Here is a 22,956-nt window from a genome sequence, read left to right as displayed (position 1 = left end):
GTTGAGTATTATACGTTAGTACGGCTGATACGATAATTGCGTTTTTTTTACCATCTTAATATCTGATGGAAATCTACTTATCTCTGGTCAATCGCTAAAAGAAGATGTATCGAAGTAGAAAAAAAAAGAGAGAAAAATTAAAATTGCAACACTGCAAACTGTAGTATTTATTCGCTACATTGTATTCTGATAATTATGAATCACGATTGTCGGACGAAGAACAAGAATATGACGAAGAAGCCTCGTCGAATCGAATCCGATAACGGACGAGGTTTAAGATAGTAACGTTATCGTAACGAAACATTGCCAGGGGGGCGGGGGGGGGGGGGGGTCGTTATTTTCTTTACTTTACAATGATTTTTGAGGAAGCGATATTTCGAAATATTATTAATTGTTTCGTTTTATTACGGTTTACCGAATTTCAAACAATTCTAAAATCGCGAAATAACAGTTTTTCACCGGCATTGATTGATGATTGATGATATACATATAATTGATGATAATGACGGAGGGTTTTGCATTAAAATACGTACATCGCCGATCAAAGTCGCGTCCCATTCCTTAGGTTATATAGGTTAGCACACACACACACACACACACACATGTATAGTACATGAGAAATTATGTGCAGAGCGACAACAACGTGTGGATTCTAACTTTGAGTTTTACAAATACAGACGAACGAAGTGAGAAAGAAAACGAGACGAAACTAAACGAACGACAATGACAGTTTACATAAAGTGGCGGAAAAGATAAGATTGAATCAGAGGTTGAAAAAACGCGAACAATATTCGATAACGGACGATAAATTGAATTTTTTGTTCGGTAATAAAAATCGTGGCTGGGGTAAACGAAACGACAAAAAGAAAGAAAAAAGTAAACAAAATTAGATTCGATATTCTGTGTCTATTTGTGTGTGTGTGTGTGTGTGTGTGTTAAGAGTTTTTCGGGCGTCAATATTACGTACAGTTTACACATAATGCATACGTGTACATAAACATATGACATATGACATATACCTATAAAGAACATACAAGCGACGCTCGCTGACAACATTGAAAAGATACGGCAATGTCACAGAGATTAGATCCGGCTTTTTTTTCTCGCAACGTTTTTTCTCTCCTTACTTTTTCTCTCTTTCCCTTCTCCTTCGCCTCCTCTTTCCTGATTTATCGTTGTTGAGATATCGTAGATGCTGTATATTCGATTGCATACGTACATGTACGATATAAAAATATTACGAGCACGCGATCGATGCACCGCACTGCTGGTCAACAATGTACGTAACACGCGTGTATATAATTCAATACGCGTACCAACTTGGATTGTTTCGAGCTAGCGTGCACGAGCTGTCTTCGTCAAGTTACAGCTACAACCTTTTGACAATCTGGAAAGATAACAATCGACACGATTCGCTCGGTATTATTGTTTATAATAATTCAATATTACACGTTACACGCGTGTATGTAATTATATCGAAGCGGACGCGACGATTTTCGTAATCTACGAACGCTTCTGCGACAACGACGATTGTAGCCGTAGGAAAGATAAGAAGGAAAAAAGAAGAAGTGAAACAAAAAAAGGCAAAGTGTGAAATTCGGTCAGACTATCGCTGTCTGGCCTTTTTTCCTCCCCTCTCTGTAATCTGCGTTTTATGTCCTGTGTTACACATTTGTACGCATTTAATGCGAACGAATTCATGGATGTACGTATACGCGTGAGATTGAGGTAGGCAGACGGACAGCAGGGATAGAAAGAGGCGCTAGGCTGGACTCGTTTTTTCGTTTCGTTATCGGTTTTATCGTCGTATCTTTCGTACCGGACGAACGACGAATGACAAGAGCTGCAGACACGGAGACGACGAAATATTATTATTTACATATATTATATAGATATTATTCTATGCGGTTGTGACTTAAACGATACGCATATCCTCCTCTCCGAATCTCTCTTTTCTTTTTTCTTACACCCTTCTGAATAATCGCCATTCGGTTACAATGGAACTTGAAATTAAAGCGGTCTTATAAGATTGTGCTGTATACCGGGAGAATCTCTTGAAACTTGAAAATCAACCGCGCATGCGCGAGTTTTATCCGCTGTTCGCGCAGGCTGGCCAACCCGAGTTTCGGCTGTCAAACTCTTTCCGCCGGCGATGCGGTTCGTACGAATTTTCGAGGTTAGAATCTCGAATAATCGAGACGGCGACTCGGAAAGGTTTTGGAAGCATTTGTTATCGGGTCGGAAAGTTGACTCTTCAAAGAACGGTGGGAATTCAATGCTTACGCTCTTTGAAAATTCAAACGTACACATTTTCCGTACGTTGGCCCGCCTGCATCGCGGACAAAAGTATCGCTGCGGGAAGATTTCGCCGACCAATGAGATTTAACTATTCGGCGCATGCGCGGTTGATTCTCAACTTTCGAGAGATTGCCCCGGTATTATTACTCGTATATGTACACACACACACACGTGTGTGTTAAATTAACCCTTGGACTGTGTATTTCTTTACTAGTTGTATTACGTGCAACGCGATGTAATATTATATGTATTTTCCTTATTGAGGGTGTGCGCGTACTGAAACACTTTGGGTCGGATAAAATCTGTTACATTCTGTTCCGGCACCGGAAAATCCCGAGTTCATCGAATATTGAGGAGTTTTTGAAAATTCTCGTCACGGTTGTTTTCGCTTCTCCAATAATAGCGGGATTTCTAAAGTGGAAAGAGAATTTCGAAAAATTTCGTACTCACGGTGTTTCCCGAAATCCCGGATAATCTAAATGACAATTTCTCCCAGCCGTCTAAAATTACGAGTTCCGTAAGAGGTTCTATTCTCAAAAAAGTCGACTCACCGAAAAATATGCTCTCGAATTCTTTCACATCTTTACAATAACATCAACTGATAAAAAGAGACGAAAAGACGAGATTACAATAAAAATTATAAATTACCAATGTCTCGTTTCCGCGTCGCGTGTATCACGTTTTCAGTATATATATATATATATAATATATGTATTACAAATAACGATACGACGGTTTCCCCGTTTTCGCCGCATGATATTTCAACAATAACAAACGTCCAAGTTGCTAATACGTGACATGCAGACGTACAACATATATGTATACGCATAAGCATAAGAGCAGGAGGCTTGGAGAGTGTACGACTTGTACCGTTGACAGGGGGCGATCAGCTGTGCAGAGTAAAGCTGCTCCTTATCCCCCCACCTCTACTAACCCTCTCTCTCTCCCTCTCTCTCTCTCTCTCTTTTCTTCCTCATCTTCCTCCTCTTCCTCTTCTTTCCGACTACTCCCGTTTTATTTAACGGCACTATCATCGCAAGAGCACGAACAGCGAGCTTTTTTTCGCTTCTCGTTCCTCATCACTCGCATGTGTGATCACCTCCATCACCATCATCGACCATCATCATACGCACACACACAACATGTATTTAAACTGAAAACAACCAGTTTCTTTACTCTATAATAATTATATATATATATATATATAAGGTACGTCCCTTGTAACATACTCTAAACTCTCGGCAGCGGAGATTTTGGTTTTAATTTTTTTTTTTTTTTTTTATTACCTTATCGAAGTAGATAAATACGCTACTTATCTCATTCCTTATCTTATATTCCTGGTCCACGTTGCTCTCCCTCTTTCCGTTTCATTTTTCTCTTCAACATGCTCGTTGTTTTTCTCTTTTTTTTTTCTTCACCTCGCCTTCTGTTTTCTATCACGTCGTCGTCGGCGCAACCGACCAGCCAACCGAGCGAGCGATCTGCGACTCTTGCTCGTTTCACGATTACGCGATTTCCGGGAGATGCAGATACGCCTTGTGTGCATAAGTATGTATGTGCAGCGGCGAAAACTGCTCTATCGCGTCTCCGTAACGATTGCGTCGATTTGTTTATAATATTAATATTCAAAGCGACAAATTTGCCTATCAATGCAAGTGTCGCGCAGCCTTTTACATGCCGGACGTTGAGAAATAACAATTTTACATTTATAGTATGTATATATTAGGAGAAAATCATTGGTCGAATTGACGTGGAATCCCCCATATATGTATTACGAACAATGATTTTCCCCTAGCCTTTTTTTTTTTTTTTAAATTTAAATTGCCTTAAGGAACATTTTTATACGATTCTCTGGTCCCAAAAAAATACTCGTGAATTCTTTGACTTTTCTTTCTATCCCGGATTAATCAAATCTATATGAAAATAATAATATCGTATAAATACGATACCGTTAAAACGGCAATGTATACACAAATTTACGTCATACTTTTAGCTTCTGCGATTCGGAAATTCTCGTAAGAAGTCGCGTGAATGTAAATGTGTGATAAAATTATTGGACAAATTATTGAAAAAAAGTGAATCGTCGTTTTACAATTTTTTTTTTTTTTATTTTCATGTAATTTTCGATCCGACGTTCAACTTTATCATCAAGAAAAAAAAAAAAAAGGAAAATCAAAGTCCACATCGGTGATTCATTATTTTTTGTAATATCTTCTGAATCCCATCAAACGCACGTACACGCAGATAAAATTATGACTACGCTCCGTGGGTTTGGTCATTTTTATTTTTATTCATCTCAGCTTCCTCGTCTTCTTCCTTTCGTTTTAAATTAGAGAATCGTATATATTTTTTTTTTTTTATTTTTTTTTTTTTTTGTGGTTTTTATTTATCTCTTTCTTTCGTTATCTCGTGTTACGCGTATAATCTTTTCCACATAATCTCGTACAATGTATACAATAATACACACAGACAGGGAGACTTGGCACGTTTGACGAGTTATAACAACACCAACTACGCATATTTTATAACGTGTAATTCTCACTCAGGCGATATTGATGCTGATGCCTGCCCCACATATTCGCTTCTCGCTATCGGATTCGGTCAGGATGTCGTCGAGTCAGCTGACCAGCAGCCGGCTGTTTCCGTGCTGAAACGAGCACACGTTATACGATTCGTATATTACACGTCTGCTGTTTAATATATATTTTAAAAACCCTTTTTTTTTTAAAAAAAAAAAAAAGGAAAAACAAGGAGGAAAGAAACGTCGTTTGAAAATTTTACTCTGGGTCTTGGAAAATCATTTATCGTCTGCAGCTCCTTCGAAATGATTATCGACTAGTTCAGAGTAGTTGAAGTAACAAATAAGTGAAACCCTTGTTGGCGAGTGAAGAAAATTTCAACAAAACATAGCGATGACGATGATCAGCTGGCTGTGACTGGTTGTTATCAAAATCGAAAAAATCTCATCCTTGTCAAGTTTTTCACATTATATCGTACGATACAACGATTTTATCTCACACACGAAGAACCGGATTCGTTCGTTTGTTTTTCTATTTTAAATCGTTTACAATATAAAAGAATCCAACATTTGACATAACGGTAATATATGAGCTTTTCAAAGCTCCATAAATAAATATGTCATGTAATGTGAACAAATTTTTAATTCGGCACAATAGCGCATTTTCAACATTTTTACAATACTTCCCGACAATTTATCCAACCGCTGATAATTGACACGCGTTTGAAAATAAAATTTCTACGCGTGTTAAATCTCGGTCTCGTCTGTACTAACAAAGTTACTTATACATATTGTTGGGTGAGCGAGTGAGTAAGACGGTGGAATCGGCTTAAGGAGGAGGAACGATCGGTTCCCACGATCTCTCTGCGAACTTACGTACATTCTGCTACTCCGCTTATAATATATACATATATATATATGTATATATACGTATGTATATATAACATCCCGTATTATACGTATCCAACTTCGTAAGCATCGCGAATCAGATAAATATATATATATATATATATATATATATATATATATATATATATATATATATATATATCACTACGTATGTTGTGCATTATTCGAATGTCGTTATCATCATTTATTATTACTTTCATATTATCGCAAAGTCGAAAGATTTTCAATGTTTAAATATCGAATTATTATTGTATCTGACGACGATTTTTGTTCTACTTACTCGGGTACTTTAATTTTGACGACGAAATATTATAAATCTAATTACTCAAGTTCGACTTACGATTTTTACCGTTATAGATTATAATGCAAAAGTGAACAAGTTTCCAGACTACTCGGAGAATTTTATCTCAAAGTTAGGCTTCGAAGTTTACATACATATATATGTATATATATATATTTTTAACGCTGTATTCGAGAGATTAAAAGAATAACGAAAAATTTTCAAACATCTTTCAGAATATATGCACTGTTACAAGTAGTTTCGATTGGTTGATCAAAAAGTTTTCGTAAATCATGCCAATATTTATATCTACGTATCCTGTACCCTTGTGCACATTGATGTATAACGTACAGCGATAATAATAATAATTCGAATCGCGTCTCTGGTCATTTATAACATTATTATAGACCATACAGAGAATATATAGAAGAGTAGCTGCAGCTGTAGTCTATAATCCGATGGTATAAATAAATCAGCATCTCATCGCGAGTAGCAGCAGCAGCAGCAGGATGAGGAGTCGGTTCCTCTCTTTCCCTCTTTCCCTCTTTCTCTCTGTTCTTCATACACCTCTACACACGTATTGTATTATAGGCCACAAGTTTGATAGTCGGTCGTGATATCTGATCCTATACTCGGCGTGCGCGGCGTGTCCATCACGACTTGGCGATGGTGGTGGTGGTGGTGGTGGTGTAATATCCATGTGGATTATAAATTATAATCTCGCGTGTCTCTCTTATAAGGTATTAGCGGCGCGTATTAAAATCGTACACGTACGTATCCGCGTATGCATGGATGCATGTACGTACGATAAGTACGTAAGTACGTAGCCGCCTTCCGATACCCAAGCTCTACGCAAATTATTATACCGCTGATCGGAATACGTACGACGTACCTCCTTGTATACTGTAACTTACAAACACTCGCGACACAACCGACCCTACCTAATAGCGTCATTACTCGGTGTAAGATGTTTATATTTTACGCATGCGAGTTTATCAGAGATGGGAGCTGGATAGGCGAACCCGTTTTCACCCTGATCTGTGAAAAGAAAAGAAAATAAAAATAGTATGACACACGTGAGACTACCAGCTCGATAGTCATGTAATTATGCGATTGTCATTAAATACGACGCGTTAATATTCTTCGCTGATGCGGAAATTAAAAGTTACGGAAAAGTTTGCTTTCTTTTTTTCTTTTTTTTTTTCGATTTATATGACAATTGCGTGACAAAGTAGTATAGAAAAAAAGTTTGCGGATATGTTTATTTTTCTTTTCAATTATCACTCCGCGGATGTTTATTGCAATATATTATATCGCAGTTACTCGATTGACTTCGTCGTACGGAAAGTGTAGATAAACATACGGACAGATGTATGGATGGATGGATGGATAGATAGATGGATGGGAGGAGAGGGGGAGGAGAAATATGGAGGCATAAAATATTAGCGAAGGTCAATCGCGTGTGTAATTCCTAGTGATTGTATTATACACATACTACGCGACATGTGTAATAACGTACCTTATACCCGTTATACATCCATGTACGTATTATATTATACACGCATCGATTTATGCGAGACTATTAAATGCGGGCGATTGGTAACGCCCGGTTATAATACACGTATAACATACGTAGGTATAAATGATGATGTGGGAAATGTGCGGTTATACGGTATAATATACTCTATATATAAGTCAAAACTACTGGCAAAATAATATTTAATATGCGTTATACATGTATAATAAACTTGGGTACATACTTACTCACCGTTTATCTTCGTTTAAATCTTGTGTATAGACGATTTTAATGTTTCATCTAGTTTAATCACGTCATCCGCGGATTATAATTATACGGTAGCCGCTCCCCGTTGTACATTTTTCCGTATCTCTCTTTCTCTACAATTTTTTTTTTTTTTTTTTTTTTTTTTTTTTTTTTTTTTTTTTTTTATTCTCACCTAATATCTGCACCACATGTGTCGCACTACATGTATATATCTGTACATGTACATGTATTTGCTTGCTTGTTTGAAATATATAGATGTGAAATTTATGTCGGTATAGATAGTTAATCTATCCATATGTTATACGTGTATAATATTGGTAGAGAAATGTTGGTAAAACGTCTCCTCGATCAGGTTTTCAAGTAATTTATAATCGATTCGTGTTTGGGTATACGCGATAATTTTTATATTAGTATTCTATTTCTGTATCGCTCGTATGCTTGAGGTCGAAGTGCCATTTTGAGAAATAGCGTGTCGTGTTAATAGATCATTTTTCATGTACCTTGGCGAATTTGACACGAATCGTGTTGGATTCATTCGGATTATCGTCAGTGTACTTACCGAGTTCGTTAGTAACCCGCAGTAATCGTACCTCGATTGAGAATATACCGGGGCAATCTCTCGAAACTTGAGAATCGACCGCGCGTGCGCCGAATAGTTAAATCTCATTGGTCGGCGAAATCTTCCCGCAGCGATACTTTTGTCCGCGATGCAGGCGGGCCAACGTACGGAAAATGTGTACGTTTGAATTTTCAAAGAGCGTAAGCATTGAATTCCCACCGTTCTTTGAAGAGTCAACTTTCCGACCCGATAACAAATGCTTCCAAAACCTTTCCGAGTCGCCGTCTCGATTATTCGAGATTCTAACCTCGAAAATTCGTACGAACCGCATCGCCGGCGGAAAGAGTTTGACAGCTGAAACTCGGGTTGGCCAGCCTGCGCGAACAGCGGATAAAACTCGCGCATGCGCGGTTGATTTTCAAGTTTCAAGAGATTCTCCCGGTATACAAACCACACTAGTGCGATTTCGGATTTTGCATTTCCAAAGTACTATAACTCTCGTGTAAATAGTCGAAAAGTATTCGACAATCAATATTTGGTGGGATAAAAATCTCCCAATAATCCAATGACAATAGTCTGGATGTGATAAATGACATTCATTTACTGGAAATACGTCAAAATCAGAATGGCGAGAAAAGAAATCTTAGTTGTTCCGAATTTGCACTGTCGCGATGTTTACGGTTTAACGGTCATGTCGTTGGACGAAGAAGAAGAAGGAGAGTAAACGGTGGTACGAGAAATGAACTCCGTTGCGCAAAAGAACCAACGAAAGTGGAGGGAAAATGAACGTAATGAAACCAAGAAAGCACAGCACCAGGAAATGATCGTTCGCCAAGACGAGGACGGATGTCGGTGAAGTGATTCACTAACTTCGCGGTCTTACAGTTTCTTTGATAAATTCTTTCTCACGGGTCACACGTAACTCCAGACTATGCAGTGCTGAAGAGTATTTATACGATGATTACACTTGCATACCTACTACACCTGTCCGCTTAACCGAGATGCGTAAGTAGATGGGCGTTCATTTTGTTTTGTTACCGTCGTACGTCAAGACACAGCGAAGAGATTACGCGCTGCTTTGGCGGTCTCTATGTATCCGCACATCTTTTACGGTATAATGAAGTTACGACCCAACAGAGCGAGCGAGTAAGTGAGTATCGATGTAGGTACAACATACTTTGTGTGTTTCTTGGATCGTTGTTGGTCTTTTCCCTGGACTGAGGAGAACTTGGCATCGTTTTTGACGTACGTTCGTCACTCGCCTCTTACACGGTAGATGTACGTATACATACACACATGTGTAACAAACGTTTAACCGCCGGGCATAAACAGACTGTGTCTCTATCTATGATTGTGGTGGTGATGCCGATGCTGATGCAAGTAGTACCTACTCATGTAGGTATACACACTCGTTCAATGCCAACGACCGACCGGGGCGAACGCTGCGGGCGACAAAATTATTCGACCGTCTCCGTGAGCACATTATAGTACGTTAAACTCACTTCATGCTCCTTCTTTTTATTCTTCTTCTGCTTCTGCTTCTGCTTATTCACGTAACGCTGCGTCGATTCGTCTGAACTGACGTTTAGGTACCTACTCGGTTGGATCCTTCTCCTGAAACAGAAGGGACAAATTTAGACCATCATGGTGGCCAGTGGTCCTGGATATATCCTTGAATTTTTCTTGTCTTCTGGAAATATTCTATTTTCAATTGCCTTGAGTAACCTGGAAATGTCATGGAAATATTCCATTTTCAATTGCCTTGAATAACCTTGAAATGTCCTGGAATTTGTTATTGGGAATTTTCACCGAACACCATGAGTCCACATCGTGGACAACTACTGTTCGACTTTAATTCCCTTACTCTTCTACTCCGATGTCATTTCCGCCTAAAGTGGAGAGATGCGAACGACAGTGATGGGTTGGAAACGGTCGGTGCAAAAAGAAATAAAAAAAAAAAAAAAGAAAAAACCGTCAAGTTTTACCGCTTTCTGATACCATTTGCGAAACCATTAGCGGAGAAACGTGAAAATGGGATTTTTTAGGTTGAAAATGTGTCGGAATCGATTCTTGAATCCATTGGGAAGATCCTTGAGTTGGTTTTTAAGATTTGAGGAACAAGACACGAGCCTCTAATACCGGAATCGTTTCACGGCTTGAAACGGAATGCGGAAAGTGTATAAAAAGCGTTTGATTTAGACTGCATGTTTGTTTGTTTGGTTGTTTGTCGTCGCGGAAAGTTTCGTTTAGTTATACTATCATATCACGTCAACTATCTTACAGCTGGCAGACTAATGTTCGATACGGCTGGAGCTAGCTAAACAACGTCCGCCTGCCTGCCTGACTTCAATGACGTTCACCATATACCGACTGTGATCGTTTCAAGATCATTTCCTATCGCGAGGCTGCCGGGCCCCGCATGACCATCCAGTTTCGTATTAACACCGACACAACTATACCGAGTGTGTTTCCAAGTTCGATTCTGTCACTCGTCGTCGTGACAAGATTACGCGACTGGCATTCGTCACAAGCGCGCAATCGTCAGCCACGCTGTCCGTTTAAAGCAACGATTGTGCTAATGCGGATCTTCTTTTATTCATCTTCTCCGGTTAATTGGACCGCGTAACGTTTTACTTATACATTATACGAAACGTCCGCGAGGCTTGCGATTACGCGAACCTTTGATGAAAATCAATCTTTGATCCATCGATATCAGCCAGGCGAACAAGTGTAGCGTAAGAAAACGGAAGTGATCCGTGTTCCAAGGCGAGATTGAGCGCGATTTGAAATTCGTTTCTGTTCATCGATCATCGGTAGTTTAAGATTCGTTTGACCGCAAAACGATGAAAAGATCTCGTTTAGGAGGAGGAAGAATAAGCGACCCGTTGTAAAAATCTCTTCCGCGTCAAAGTCGTCGGTCAGATTTCAATCCTCAGGGTCTTCTCTCACTCTTTAGAAACGCAGAACGACGAGAACACGGAGAGCGAAGCTATAGTTCGATATCCGCGAAACTACCGATCTAACAAAACCTAGCCTAGCTTCGTAATCGATGGAAGAAGCTCGGAGGAACGTTGGAACGGTCGTTGGAGGTGGTGGTTGGTGGCAGGACTCGAAGGCCAGCTAAGCGTAGACACCGCGTTGAGATGCAAGCCTGGCTACGGCGTGACCTTACGGCTCACTTCCGTCAGCTGCAGGCTTAATAGTAAATATAGTATAACGCGTATTGGTATGTTTTACATTATACATGTATACGGACTTGGATATACGTTTAACAAACCATGTACGCCGCCGGCTTACGTTCTTACATTGACTTACAGAGCGGCACGTTACCTATGCGGTCTCTGGTGCTACCTACGTATAGTTACGTACCCGCGGGAACTCGTTCGGACTTTATGCTCACCGCGTATTCACGTTTTTATGTTGTGGAAATTATACCCTCTGTACACAGTAGTCGCCATTTTACGCAACGATTTTTTCGCCGAGAACCATGCGTTGCGATAACTACATTTGTTTAACGAGTGATTGGGATCAATTGAATTTTACTGTAACGAAAGTATTTCGAATCGTGGAATACTTGGATTATTTCGAGCCGACAACTATTGTTTGTTAACGTTGAACCGAAATGGTCATGATTGTGGTCGGAACAGCATTCCGAATGTTGTAGATCGATTATGCCGGTGGTAATTGTTTGCCGAGTAGTGTCAGTTGAAGTCGTAGCAATCTTATAGGAACTGTAGAGATTGGCATCGTTTCAAGCCATTGGATCATGACTGCGAAGAGAAAGAAGAAAACTGTGTGTAACGAATTCAAAGGTGGAAAGATAAGAGTGCTGATTTTGTAAAATTTAAGTATCGACTTTGAAGCGAATGCAGTTTGCAAAAGAAACGATTGTTGTATATGTGCGTTTTACTTTACTATGGTTTACCGATTCCTCCGATAATAACACGTTATACTCTCAAAACTTGAACGTCGCAAAAAGACACGCAGAAAATTTGATTCGCACGGAGTAGAGAGTATTTCTCTCTCCACGATGTAAATGGAGCAGGGTACAAGAGCAGAGAGTATCCGCACTCTCGGTGCACTCTCTGGGAGTTGCAACAACTGCAGAGAAAGAATTGTGTCAAGGTGAGAAGCGATCGCTGAACGAACGTCGGAACCGCAACTTGCACCGCATGCGTGTAATGTGCCTCAGATACCCTGATGAATGGATGGATGGATGGATGGATGGATGGATGAATGCTGGTGTGTACAGGTGTAAACTAGGCACGAATACGCGAACTTGCAATGCGCAAGGTGCCGCGGTGGTGTGCCTGAGCAATTATACTCTCGTTGGCCCCGACTTCCGTTCTGCAGGATGGCCTTTTTGATATCATTCTCGCGATTGCTATCTACGCACGCAAAGATGCCTGCGGTACATTATATCGCACCGTCTATGCCATGGATACTTTAACCACTCCTCGCTTCGCCCACCGTTATACCTACTCTCACAACCATCAACCGTAATGGGTTAAGTTGTCAATGTATGTAACGAACACCCACGAGACGCGATTTAACCCAGGTGCCCGCCCTACCGCGAAGGACCATCTTCTCTCTCTCTCTCTCTCTCACTCTATCACTCTCTGTCTTCCAACCTCTCTTTCTGCAATTTTCATATAGCGAATCATCATCACCACACTTGTATTATTCAGGTTGACGTTATAGGCACACCTTCGTAAAGTATCCTGTAAATGCTTACGTACCTACCGTATGAAGGTAAAACAAATGTGAAGATGTAATATCGTCGTAAACCAAATTGTTATAACGTCGTCGTTTAATTGCGTATCGTACCTTTTGTCGAAAACTATAACTGTCACCGTGTCGTTTCCCGTCATGACGATAACAACTTATTCCAATCTGGATGCGCCGTGAAGCGTTTATTTCAATCGCGCGGTACATGTTCAAAGGACCACCTCGCGTCGTTTGGGAAACTCTAGTTACACAGCTGTTCCGCGCCACTCCCAAAGGGCTTGGTTTATCCGTTGGGTGATAACCAGCTTGTAAAACCGGGTGCAACTTTTGGATGGCTTTTTTGTTTTTTCATCTTCGTGAACACTACGACGAATATCGATATGTTATACGTTGCAACGTTAAGAGTGGGGCAATCATATGCGCGTACTAAACAAGATCGTTCTCCCTTTTATGTTACAGACTAAAAAGAACAACCCAAACCACGTAAAACGTCCGATGAACGCGTTCATGGTGTGGTCGCAGATCGAGCGTAGAAAAATCTGCGAGGCACAGCCGGACATGCACAACGCGGAGATAAGCAAGAGGTTGGGTAGACGTTGGAAGACGTTGGACGAGGCCGAGAGGAAACCTTTCATAGTGGAGGCTGAGACCCTTCGTCAATACCATATGACGGAGTATCCGGACTACAAGTACAGGCCGCGAAAAAAGACAACGAAACCAGCGCCGTCCCCGAAGGCCAAAGACGCGCCTAAGAAGACCTCGAAGAAGCAGCAACAACAACAGCAGCAACAACAGTCCGCGACGTCCGGGGTGACGAAGATCCAGCACAAGAACGACTCCAACAACAACAGCAGCCTTCAGACACCCGTAAAGAGGCTCCAGTCGGTACCGACAACGAGTCCTCTGTCTAGGCTAAAGGCCAGACTGGCCCTGGACAAGCGGGGCTCGGTTTACACACCGACACCACCGACAATAACTGCCAAGGTGCCGAACAGCCCATCTTGCGACACCCGGTTCCCCGACTCGCCGGAGTCGGCGAGCTTTTACGAGGACGCTTACGCCGATTGTACTTCGATCGGGACGCCGTCGAAGGTGAAGCGGGAGGGTGACATCAAGCAGGAGGTCGTCGAGCTTCCAGAGTTCACCTGCGGCGCCGACACCATCGTGGCGTCGAGCCCGATAAGGCCATTTTCGGAGATAAGGAACTACCCGAGGAACTCCGTGCTATCCTCGAGTTCCTGCTCGTCCTCGTCCTCCACCACCACCTCCGTCTCCGCCTCGTCCTCGACGTCCTGCAAGGGTTTCCCCGTCAAGGAGGAACCACTCGAGGCTGCGGCTACGGCCACCAGCACCGGATCAACGACGACCGGATGCTCGGCTTCGACACCGGTTGTTAAAATGGAGGAGAGCACGAACCCCCTTGCCGACCTCGACTGTCTCACCGATCTCTTCCAAATTCAACCCTGTGACTTCAAGCTCGATCTCGACATCGACACCATAGCCACCGATCTCGACTCGTTTGAAACCGACAGCTCAAGCAGCGGGTCACATTTCGAATTCTCATGTACACCCGACGTTACGGACATGCTTTCCGACATCGGTGTCGACAATGAGTGGGTCTCGTACTGATCGGGGATGGTTCTTCACCTTCTTGCGATATATGTTTCTTTTTCTTTCTTTCTTTTTTTTTTCTTTTTTTTTTTCCTTTTATACACAGTATATATATTATACATACGTATATACATAAACATAACAAACCTCGATAAGTCAAGTAACAAAAATATTATATATATTGGTATAGATTGTATGATATAAGTTGAAGTTCAGTTACGGTGAACTATATATAGGATGGATAAGAAAGACGCGCGTCGAGTTTTAAGTTGTGTAGATTATTATTATTATTATTATCATTATTATTATTATTAATATTATTATCGTATTAAGGTATGTATATTGTATACAAGTCAATGTTAAGAAGCTGCCGTTTGATCTCTTTGCTTCGATATCGGTAGAGGGAAAGAAAGAAGGAAAGAAATATAGAGGGGAAAGTGAGTGAGAAAGCCGAGGCTTTTTGTTCTCTTGTTACGAACCTCCGCCAACCTTAGCCATCGCTTTGAACAAAAATTTAACAAGCTCCGATAACTTACGTTTTGGATTGGTGGAAAAATTTCGTCGCTGTGCAGATTTTAAACTTGAGCCATGATGCGGTAGTTTCGACGTATAATCGTTTCGTGCCGTGGGTACCGGAAGGTAAAGTTTTTCCAAAGTTCTCGCGAGTCGGGTGAAATTGTAAATTTTTGAAACCGTTTGTCGCGTGTACCGTAATTTTTGTCCATCAAGCTTGACGGGAATATCAAGTTTTTATTAAAATCTTTTTCTGTTCCGCGGTCCGTCAACGATCGGTAATTAAAATTTTAGTTCAACGTTTAGAGTACCTTCCATGAGTTTATCATTCAATCTTCCGTACCTTGCCACAACAATTTTCGATCAAGCTTGATGCGATCGAAAAATCTCGTACACGTACGTACGATAATTATTGCATTATATTAAAACAATTTTCACCTACCTTCAGTCTAAAACAAGTAAAAGAAAACGGAACACCCGAGACGAGGCGATGAGAAAACCGTTGAAATTTCTTGAAAATTCACCAAACGATTAAGAAGAAAATCCGAAACCTTGGCAATTTGTCGAAAACTTTGAAATGCCGCGGCAGTTCAGTTTGTTCACGTAATATACTAGTCCTGTATAAAATAATACCGCGTTGTATAAATGACGCAGAGACGCGTGTACAGTAACATCGTAGATACACAGGAATGGAAAGGCAAGGCAAGGCTAGGAGAGAGAAATAGAGAAATAGAGAGAGAGAGAGAGGTTTGTCTGGGTGGCGGTGTCGCGGACCGGAAGCGGGCCCAAACTACAGCTGTTTCCTGTTCACACACCGTTGGATCCTCGCTCATATTCAGGGTTCAGGCAGCGCGCTTCGGTGTTCTTTCGCCGAATTATACGCACACTTTATAAGGTTATTTTGTCGCCGACGTTTCGGCCGGTTCTTTCAAGCTGTACCAGTTGATCTAAACGCCCCCTTGCCTTGCCTTGCCTTGCCTTTTTTTATACACCAACAGCTGATGCATCCAGCTGATTCCTTGAATTCCTGCATCAATTTTAAATACCAACCAAACAACCCCTCGAAGTTGTTTATTATACGGTCTACGTTTCCGAGAGTCTAGGGAGTTTTTTTTTTTCCATTACGTTTTTTTGAGTGGGGGGGGGGGGGGATTTCCCACACTTTATTGTATGTATATATACACATAGTACAGATTCCTTCTTTTCACATTTCCCTTCCGAACGATTTTAACCCATTTCTTGTGTCCCATTTTTTTTCCCTCTTTTTGTATACGTGAACGCGGGTAGGTGGTGATGAAAATTTACTAAATCGACCCCCCCCGCTCCGCCTAAAAGAAATAAGAAGAAAAATCAAGCTAAAGGAGGACTAAAAGGGAAACGAGAAAACAATACACAACCTTCGTAATTTCGTTTAGTTCTGTAAAATTCGGAAGATGGATCTTTTTTCTCGTCAATTTTCTTTCGAACCGTTTGGTATTCTTCCCCCCCCCCCCCCCCCTTCCGTTCTGAATGTTTTCCCTTCTTTATTTATCTCTACATTTGAATCGCCGCGTTGTTAATACATGTTTTTTTTTTTGTAATATACATATAATATATAGACATACACACACGCAACATGCACGAATTAATTCGTAAATACATGAATAAATGCATGGACGCAGAAATAGACACAAACACACACACGATAAAGTATAACATGTGTGTGATAGCTGGATCGTAGGAGAAAAAGTTTCGAAAAAATGACTAGATATTATTCTTCTTTTTTTTTTATTTTTTCTGCCCGCAAATTCGTACTTTTCTTTCGTAATTGTACTGTGTACAGCAAACTAGACCTTTTTTTTTTTTCTTTTGTTTTCTTTATTATTATTTCTTACCTCCGTTACGAAAGGCGTTATGTGGCGTCATTCCGCCACCTTGCTCGCGATCGCCTTGCCAAGCGTAACACACCTAGTGACCGTCATATAATATATACATATTGGCGAATAAACGAAGAAGAAGAATAAGGAAAAAGGAATACGATAGCAATAAAGTCGATGGAAAGAAAATAGAAAAAAAAAAAACTAAAAAACAAGCATATTGATTACTCGATTCGGTCTTTTCGATCAATCCCCATTGGGAGAGCCTCAACGATTATCTTGCTTATTGAAATTATCTACCAACGAATCACACCTATGATCTATTAAGAATGGCAATTTTGGTCTATCGGTTCTCGAAATCTGCCAACAGAATATGTATATATATATATATATATATATATTTTTTTTTTATTTTTCCTTCATACAATGTGATTGTAGTGTCGAAAATAATATTACGTAAAAAACAAAAAACAAAAAGAAATAAAAAAAAAGGCAGGGAGTAAGGCATATGAGAGTAACCATGTAATGTTTTAAACACACACACACGCGCATAAATACACATACACACTGTCGTGTTTTCGAAACCCTTCCTTACTCACGCGTTCCCCGTTATACGTTCAAGCGAATCGAACATATTGATTTTATTATTATTATTATTATTATTGTTGTTGTTGTTATTGTTGTTGTTATTGTTGCTGCTGCTGTTGATGTGCTCGCGTAGTTTCGGAAATGACAAGGGAGAAAAAAAAAAAAAAAAAAAAAAAAAACGGAACGAAATTAATTATCCCGCGCAACGCCGCGGCGCCCCAAATAGTATACGAACACAAGAGACGGTATGCAGTTTTAAAATGCATGTTTATACAATGAATATAGTAGTAGTACGCAACGTGTGCAGAAGCGCGGTTCGTGTAACGAAGGGTTGAAAAACGAAAAAAAAAAAAACAAAAAAAAAAAAAAAACGTCCACCGGCATGTTCCCACGGCGGAAGGTACTCGCCTACACGCGCAAACACAAACACACACCAACCTAATATGTATAAATATTTTTTACATACGTAGATACGTTACTTTCTCATTCGTTATGATTATTACTATCATTATTATCATTATTATTATTATTATTATTATTACTACTACTACTACTATTATTATTGTAACAATTCTTCTTCTTCTTCTTCTTATTATTATTATTATTATTATTATCATTATTGTTAATAATTATTATCGATGAAGTATCATGTAATACATGTAAAGATGTAGGCGTATAAGTTTATACATAGCGGTATTTGTTGATAAAATATTGTTTCAGTTTTATAAAAATTGATGTGAGAGGTAGAGAGAGGTGCGCGAGTATGGGGAGAGTAAAGAAAAAAAAATTCTTTCATATTTTTTACACAGTGTTTTCTTTCATCTGTCTTTGATTTCTCCTTATTTTTTTACTTTCTATAATTCTTGGCAGTTTTTCAAACTATTATTATTGTCATTATTATTATTACTATCGTCATTATTATTATTATTTCATAGGTAGGTGCAGTATAAGTATATATAACGGGGTCAGAAGAAAAATATACATACAACGTCATATCGATCGGTAAACAACGTGTTACAGCATATATATATATACGTAGACAAAAGTTCGCACGGCGAGCGATTGATTGAAATTAGAATAGAAAAAAAGTGACAAAATAAAAAAAAAAACACAAACAATTGTAGGAGTGTAGTATTATACAATTATCAAATCTTGATCTCATCATTTGTGCTTTGTAGCTTGTTTATTTCGCGTTATTTTACTATGTATTATTATTATTATTATTATTAATATCATTACCGTTACTGTTATCATTATTATTTTTATTCTTATCGTTCGGATTTTATTAAGAATAACTTTTCTCGGCAACGCTAATCGCTAGCATACACACACACACACGCACACGCGACATACGCACCTGGAAAAAAAAAACAAAAAAACTAGCAATTCCTACGAATATGTACGTATATAATGTGTAGGTATGCGTATTATACGATATATTATAATGTACATGTGTATAAAATAATACACGCACACTCTGCACCATTGCATAGGCGGTCACTGTGTAAATTAGACTGGGCCAAAAAAAAAAAAAAAAACCGAAGAACTACAAGGAAACGGCTCAATCTACGTCAATTTAGTTGGAGAGCTTTTTTGTAGGAAATTTAATTTCCTTCAAAAATGTGTATTGATAAAATTTTTCAGATTGATAATTGACGGATTTTGGGTAAAAAAAATGCGGTAACTGTGAAAAAATCAATAGATGTAACGATACGCCCCTTAATATTAATATTAAGGGCTCAAACTTTGAGGATAATTTTTATTTGTCCTCGTGAACAATGTTTTTACGGTACCGTTGAAAAAAAAAAATTCTTCGTTTTTTTTGGCCCAGTATAATATAAATGATGCATCATGGCATACCTTATGGCTCGTCACCAATTGAGCGTATTTATATGTACACATATTTGAGTGTGTGTGTGCGATGTTATACATAAAGCACATAAAACAAAACGGAATGGACGTAAGTATTTTATTCGTGTGTGTGAGAGGCAGAAAAAAAGAGAGAGAGTGAGGGACGGGAAAATGGCAAGTTATCGTAGTACGTATATTTTATATTTTAATAAAATTTGCACAACGCGGAGGAAGGAAATTTCGGATTTGGATGGCCGGGGTTCGGTGGCAGCGTTGTAAGAGAAAAACTTTGATTTCAAATGGCGATGACGCGTTAAATATTTACGTAGCGATTAATCAATTACTACGATGTATATTTAATATCCCCTATGTAATACAGGTATACACTTATATTATATATATATACATATATATATATATATATCATACACGTATACACGGTCTGCATATTGTCCTTATCATATACGTAGCGGCGGATAAAAAGGAACCGAACTAAAGGGGGGAAAACAAGGAAAAAAAAGAAAACCAAACTTAATTCGTAAAACGACAGCAAAAAAAAAAATATATATATACATACACACACACACACACACACACACACACACACACACACACACAAATAAAGAAATATAAAATAAAGTTTTACGATCGATCGACAATATATTTATATATTATATGTATGTATGTATATCTTCTAATACATGCAATTGTTCAGGGATGTGCGATTGCAATTTTTTATTTTCCATCTTTGTTTTTCTTTTTTCTCAAACTCCAATATTTGTTCAATCATACCGTGAAATAGTGCCTATTTCTGCACAAACGGAGAAAATACGGGAAGGAATAAGAAATATTACGTATATTACGATTAAATTTGACAAAAGCGAAAAGATGGGATTTTAATAGATGTTTTTTTTTTTTATTTCAACGAAACAAACAAGCAAACAATAATACTGGTAACTTTGTACAAAATTTGATGAAACATGCAGGGCCAAAATGTGAAGAGAGAACAAAGAAAAAAAAAAAAAAAGAAATAATAATAACAGTAATACTAAAAACGAGGCATGACGCGAAAATAACTTTTATTCAGGAAAAAGATATAGCTGAGGTAAAAAATGGAGAAACGCGTGGTGATACAAAAATAATAATACGAAATGAAATAAATCATTTAGATAGATGATTATTGTTTAGATTATACTATAACGAATATTTACACGCGCGTACAAACTTTTGGAACACCGAATCAATATGTAATATATATGTATATATATATATATGTGTAATCGTCAATAATATACCGACGCAATTCGTTATTATTAAACAATCGTCTCTTATATAACATCTATATGTATACCAATATATATTACATAATGTATTCGCACAACATGTGAAATATAGTGACACAAAGGAGACACAATGAGAAGCAATGGGTATAACAGAGACAAACGATAGGATCGAAAATAAAAAGATATATATATATATATATGTAGGTTGGAAAAATACAAAAACAAACAAAAAGACATGCATACAAGCGATGGAAACGGAAATCGAGGTGATAAATTGTTGCGGAAACAGACGTGCAAAAGACACATTCGTTATTACTATCATTATTATTATCATTGTGAATAACCCAAGTTATATATACATATATACATATGCAAAATGAAAATAGAAAGATAAAAGCCACAGATATAGGAGACGACGCGAAAGGAAGAGAGAGAGAAAGGGAGAAAGACAAACAATAACGCAAACTAGGGAAATTGAAGGAATCAATGGAAAAGTGGTCAATTTGTAAACAATTAACTAGGAAACCTCACACTATTATAACATATGCAGGCTGTGAACATCTCTGGAATCAGAATAATGATTAAATGGAAAAAAAAAAAAAAAACAAGAAAAAAAAACAAAGTAAAGTATCATGAAAAAATTGAACAAAAATAAATTGAAGCTATTGGCGGTGAAAAGAGCGAGACAGAAAGACAAAGAAAGAGAGAGAGCGAGTTGAAAAGATGGAAAGACAGTATAACAAAATTTTGTTCAATAAAGACGAAGCTTGAATAAATATTGAAAAATTACAGAACGTTAATACAATTATTGTTTCGTCGAAAGACGTAATCATCGATAAAATTGCGTGCAGATTTTCACCGTGTGTGTAGCGTGCGTTGTGCTGCCCCACCTTTGTAACAAAAAAAAAAAAAAAAAAACAGAAGGCACAAATTAAACACGAGAAAAATGAAAAGCGTGATTGTCGAATGAAAGAAGAAATAAGGAAAATGATGATAAATAACAATAATAATATTTTGTCGATTAGAAAGATGGAGAAGTAAAATTCGAAAAAGGTAAAGAAAGGAGAGAAAAAAAAAAAAAAAATAAAAAAAAAAACTTATTTTGGGAACGAAATCAACTCAACGAAAACTGCCAATTTTGTAATATTAACGAGTATTGTGTATAATATTATATTAGCGGAAGTGCATTACTTATATTATATATATATAAATATTATACTATACTGTATATGTAAAAAGACGAGACATGTAATAGGAGATATGTAATAACGTTATAATATTATTATGTGCGTACCGTGTACGTAACTGGATTTTGTTCAAGTCGTTGATTAATATGAAAATTAGGACGGACACATATCAATTTCGTTTCACGTAAAAAAAAAAAAATAAAAATAAAATAAATAAAATAAAACACAGATCTGACGTTCGTAATATTGTAAAATCGCGCGCTTGCTTCGAGCCGAACTTTTCGATTTTTTCCACTGACTTTACTTGTTATCCGCAATTGATCTAGCTTCTCCTCACTGTTGTCTCGTGATAATATTACGCTCGCATGATGTGTAACGTGAAAATGAAGAAAAACAATAAAAATAAAAAATACGTGTGAGCAAAGAAGATGAAAAAATTAGGTTACTGTAATTTCCCTTTTGGAATAAAGTTGTCTAAAATGCGGTAAAATAATTGGGTGATGGGCCAGTAATGTATTAGCTTTTTCTCAACGCGCGTCTTGTATTTTGAACTGTGCAGGCTCTGAAATAAAATGTAATTTTTCAAGTATAAAAACGTTGATAAATAATTGGCAACTTTCGTCACGATAAGATATTTCGTTTTCATTTTTTCAAATTTCGCATCAGTTTTTCTTCTTCAACACCTTCATAGATTGTACAGTTTTTGCGCGATTCGTTTGGGGGGTAAAAAAAAAAAAAAAACAATTCTTCAAATGTTTCGTTTTTCTCCATCTATGATTTTTCTACCTTTCGCTAAGGCGAAAGTTTCGATCACGGTATCGAGATTACAAATTTTTAATACAAATTTGACACGTATTAATGATGAGTGAAAAGTTTTTTTTTTTTTTTCAGAAATTTTTCTTCGTTCTCTTGATATTCGTTTATATATATATATATTTTTATTTTTCTTTATTTCACTTTACTCGAATGTGGTGAAAGGTAGGACAGCGATA

General features: G+C 38.2%; 1 protein-coding gene across 3 annotated transcripts in view; it reads left to right on the top strand.

The window, feature by feature from the left end:
• Nucleotides 1-21,385, top strand: part of LOC124181048 (transcription factor SOX-4-like) — a 28,704-nt gene extending 7,319 nt beyond the window's left edge. The window contains exons 2-3 of one of the 3 annotated variants that reach the window (XR_006870383.1): nt 13,535-15,946; nt 21,206-21,385. Coding sequence is in view for 1 of the 3 variants with exons in the window: in XM_046567238.1 (XP_046423194.1) it covers nt 13,535-14,704 (1,170 nt within the window). In the remaining 2 variants the exon portion in view is untranslated. Of the gene's footprint in view, nt 1-13,534; nt 17,983-19,649 lie in introns of those variants that run through there. The other 2 variants (XR_006870380.1, XM_046567238.1) reach the window with 2 other exon arrangements.
• Nucleotides 21,386-22,956: the final 1,571 nt, after the last annotated feature.

This window comes from Neodiprion fabricii, chromosome 1 (assembly GCF_021155785.1).
Source record: "Neodiprion fabricii isolate iyNeoFabr1 chromosome 1, iyNeoFabr1.1, whole genome shotgun sequence".
Taxonomy (NCBI): Eukaryota; Metazoa; Arthropoda; class Insecta; order Hymenoptera; family Diprionidae; genus Neodiprion; species Neodiprion fabricii.
The sequence above is the reverse complement of the archived record's forward strand: the minus strand, read 5'-3'. Positions and strand labels throughout refer to the sequence as shown.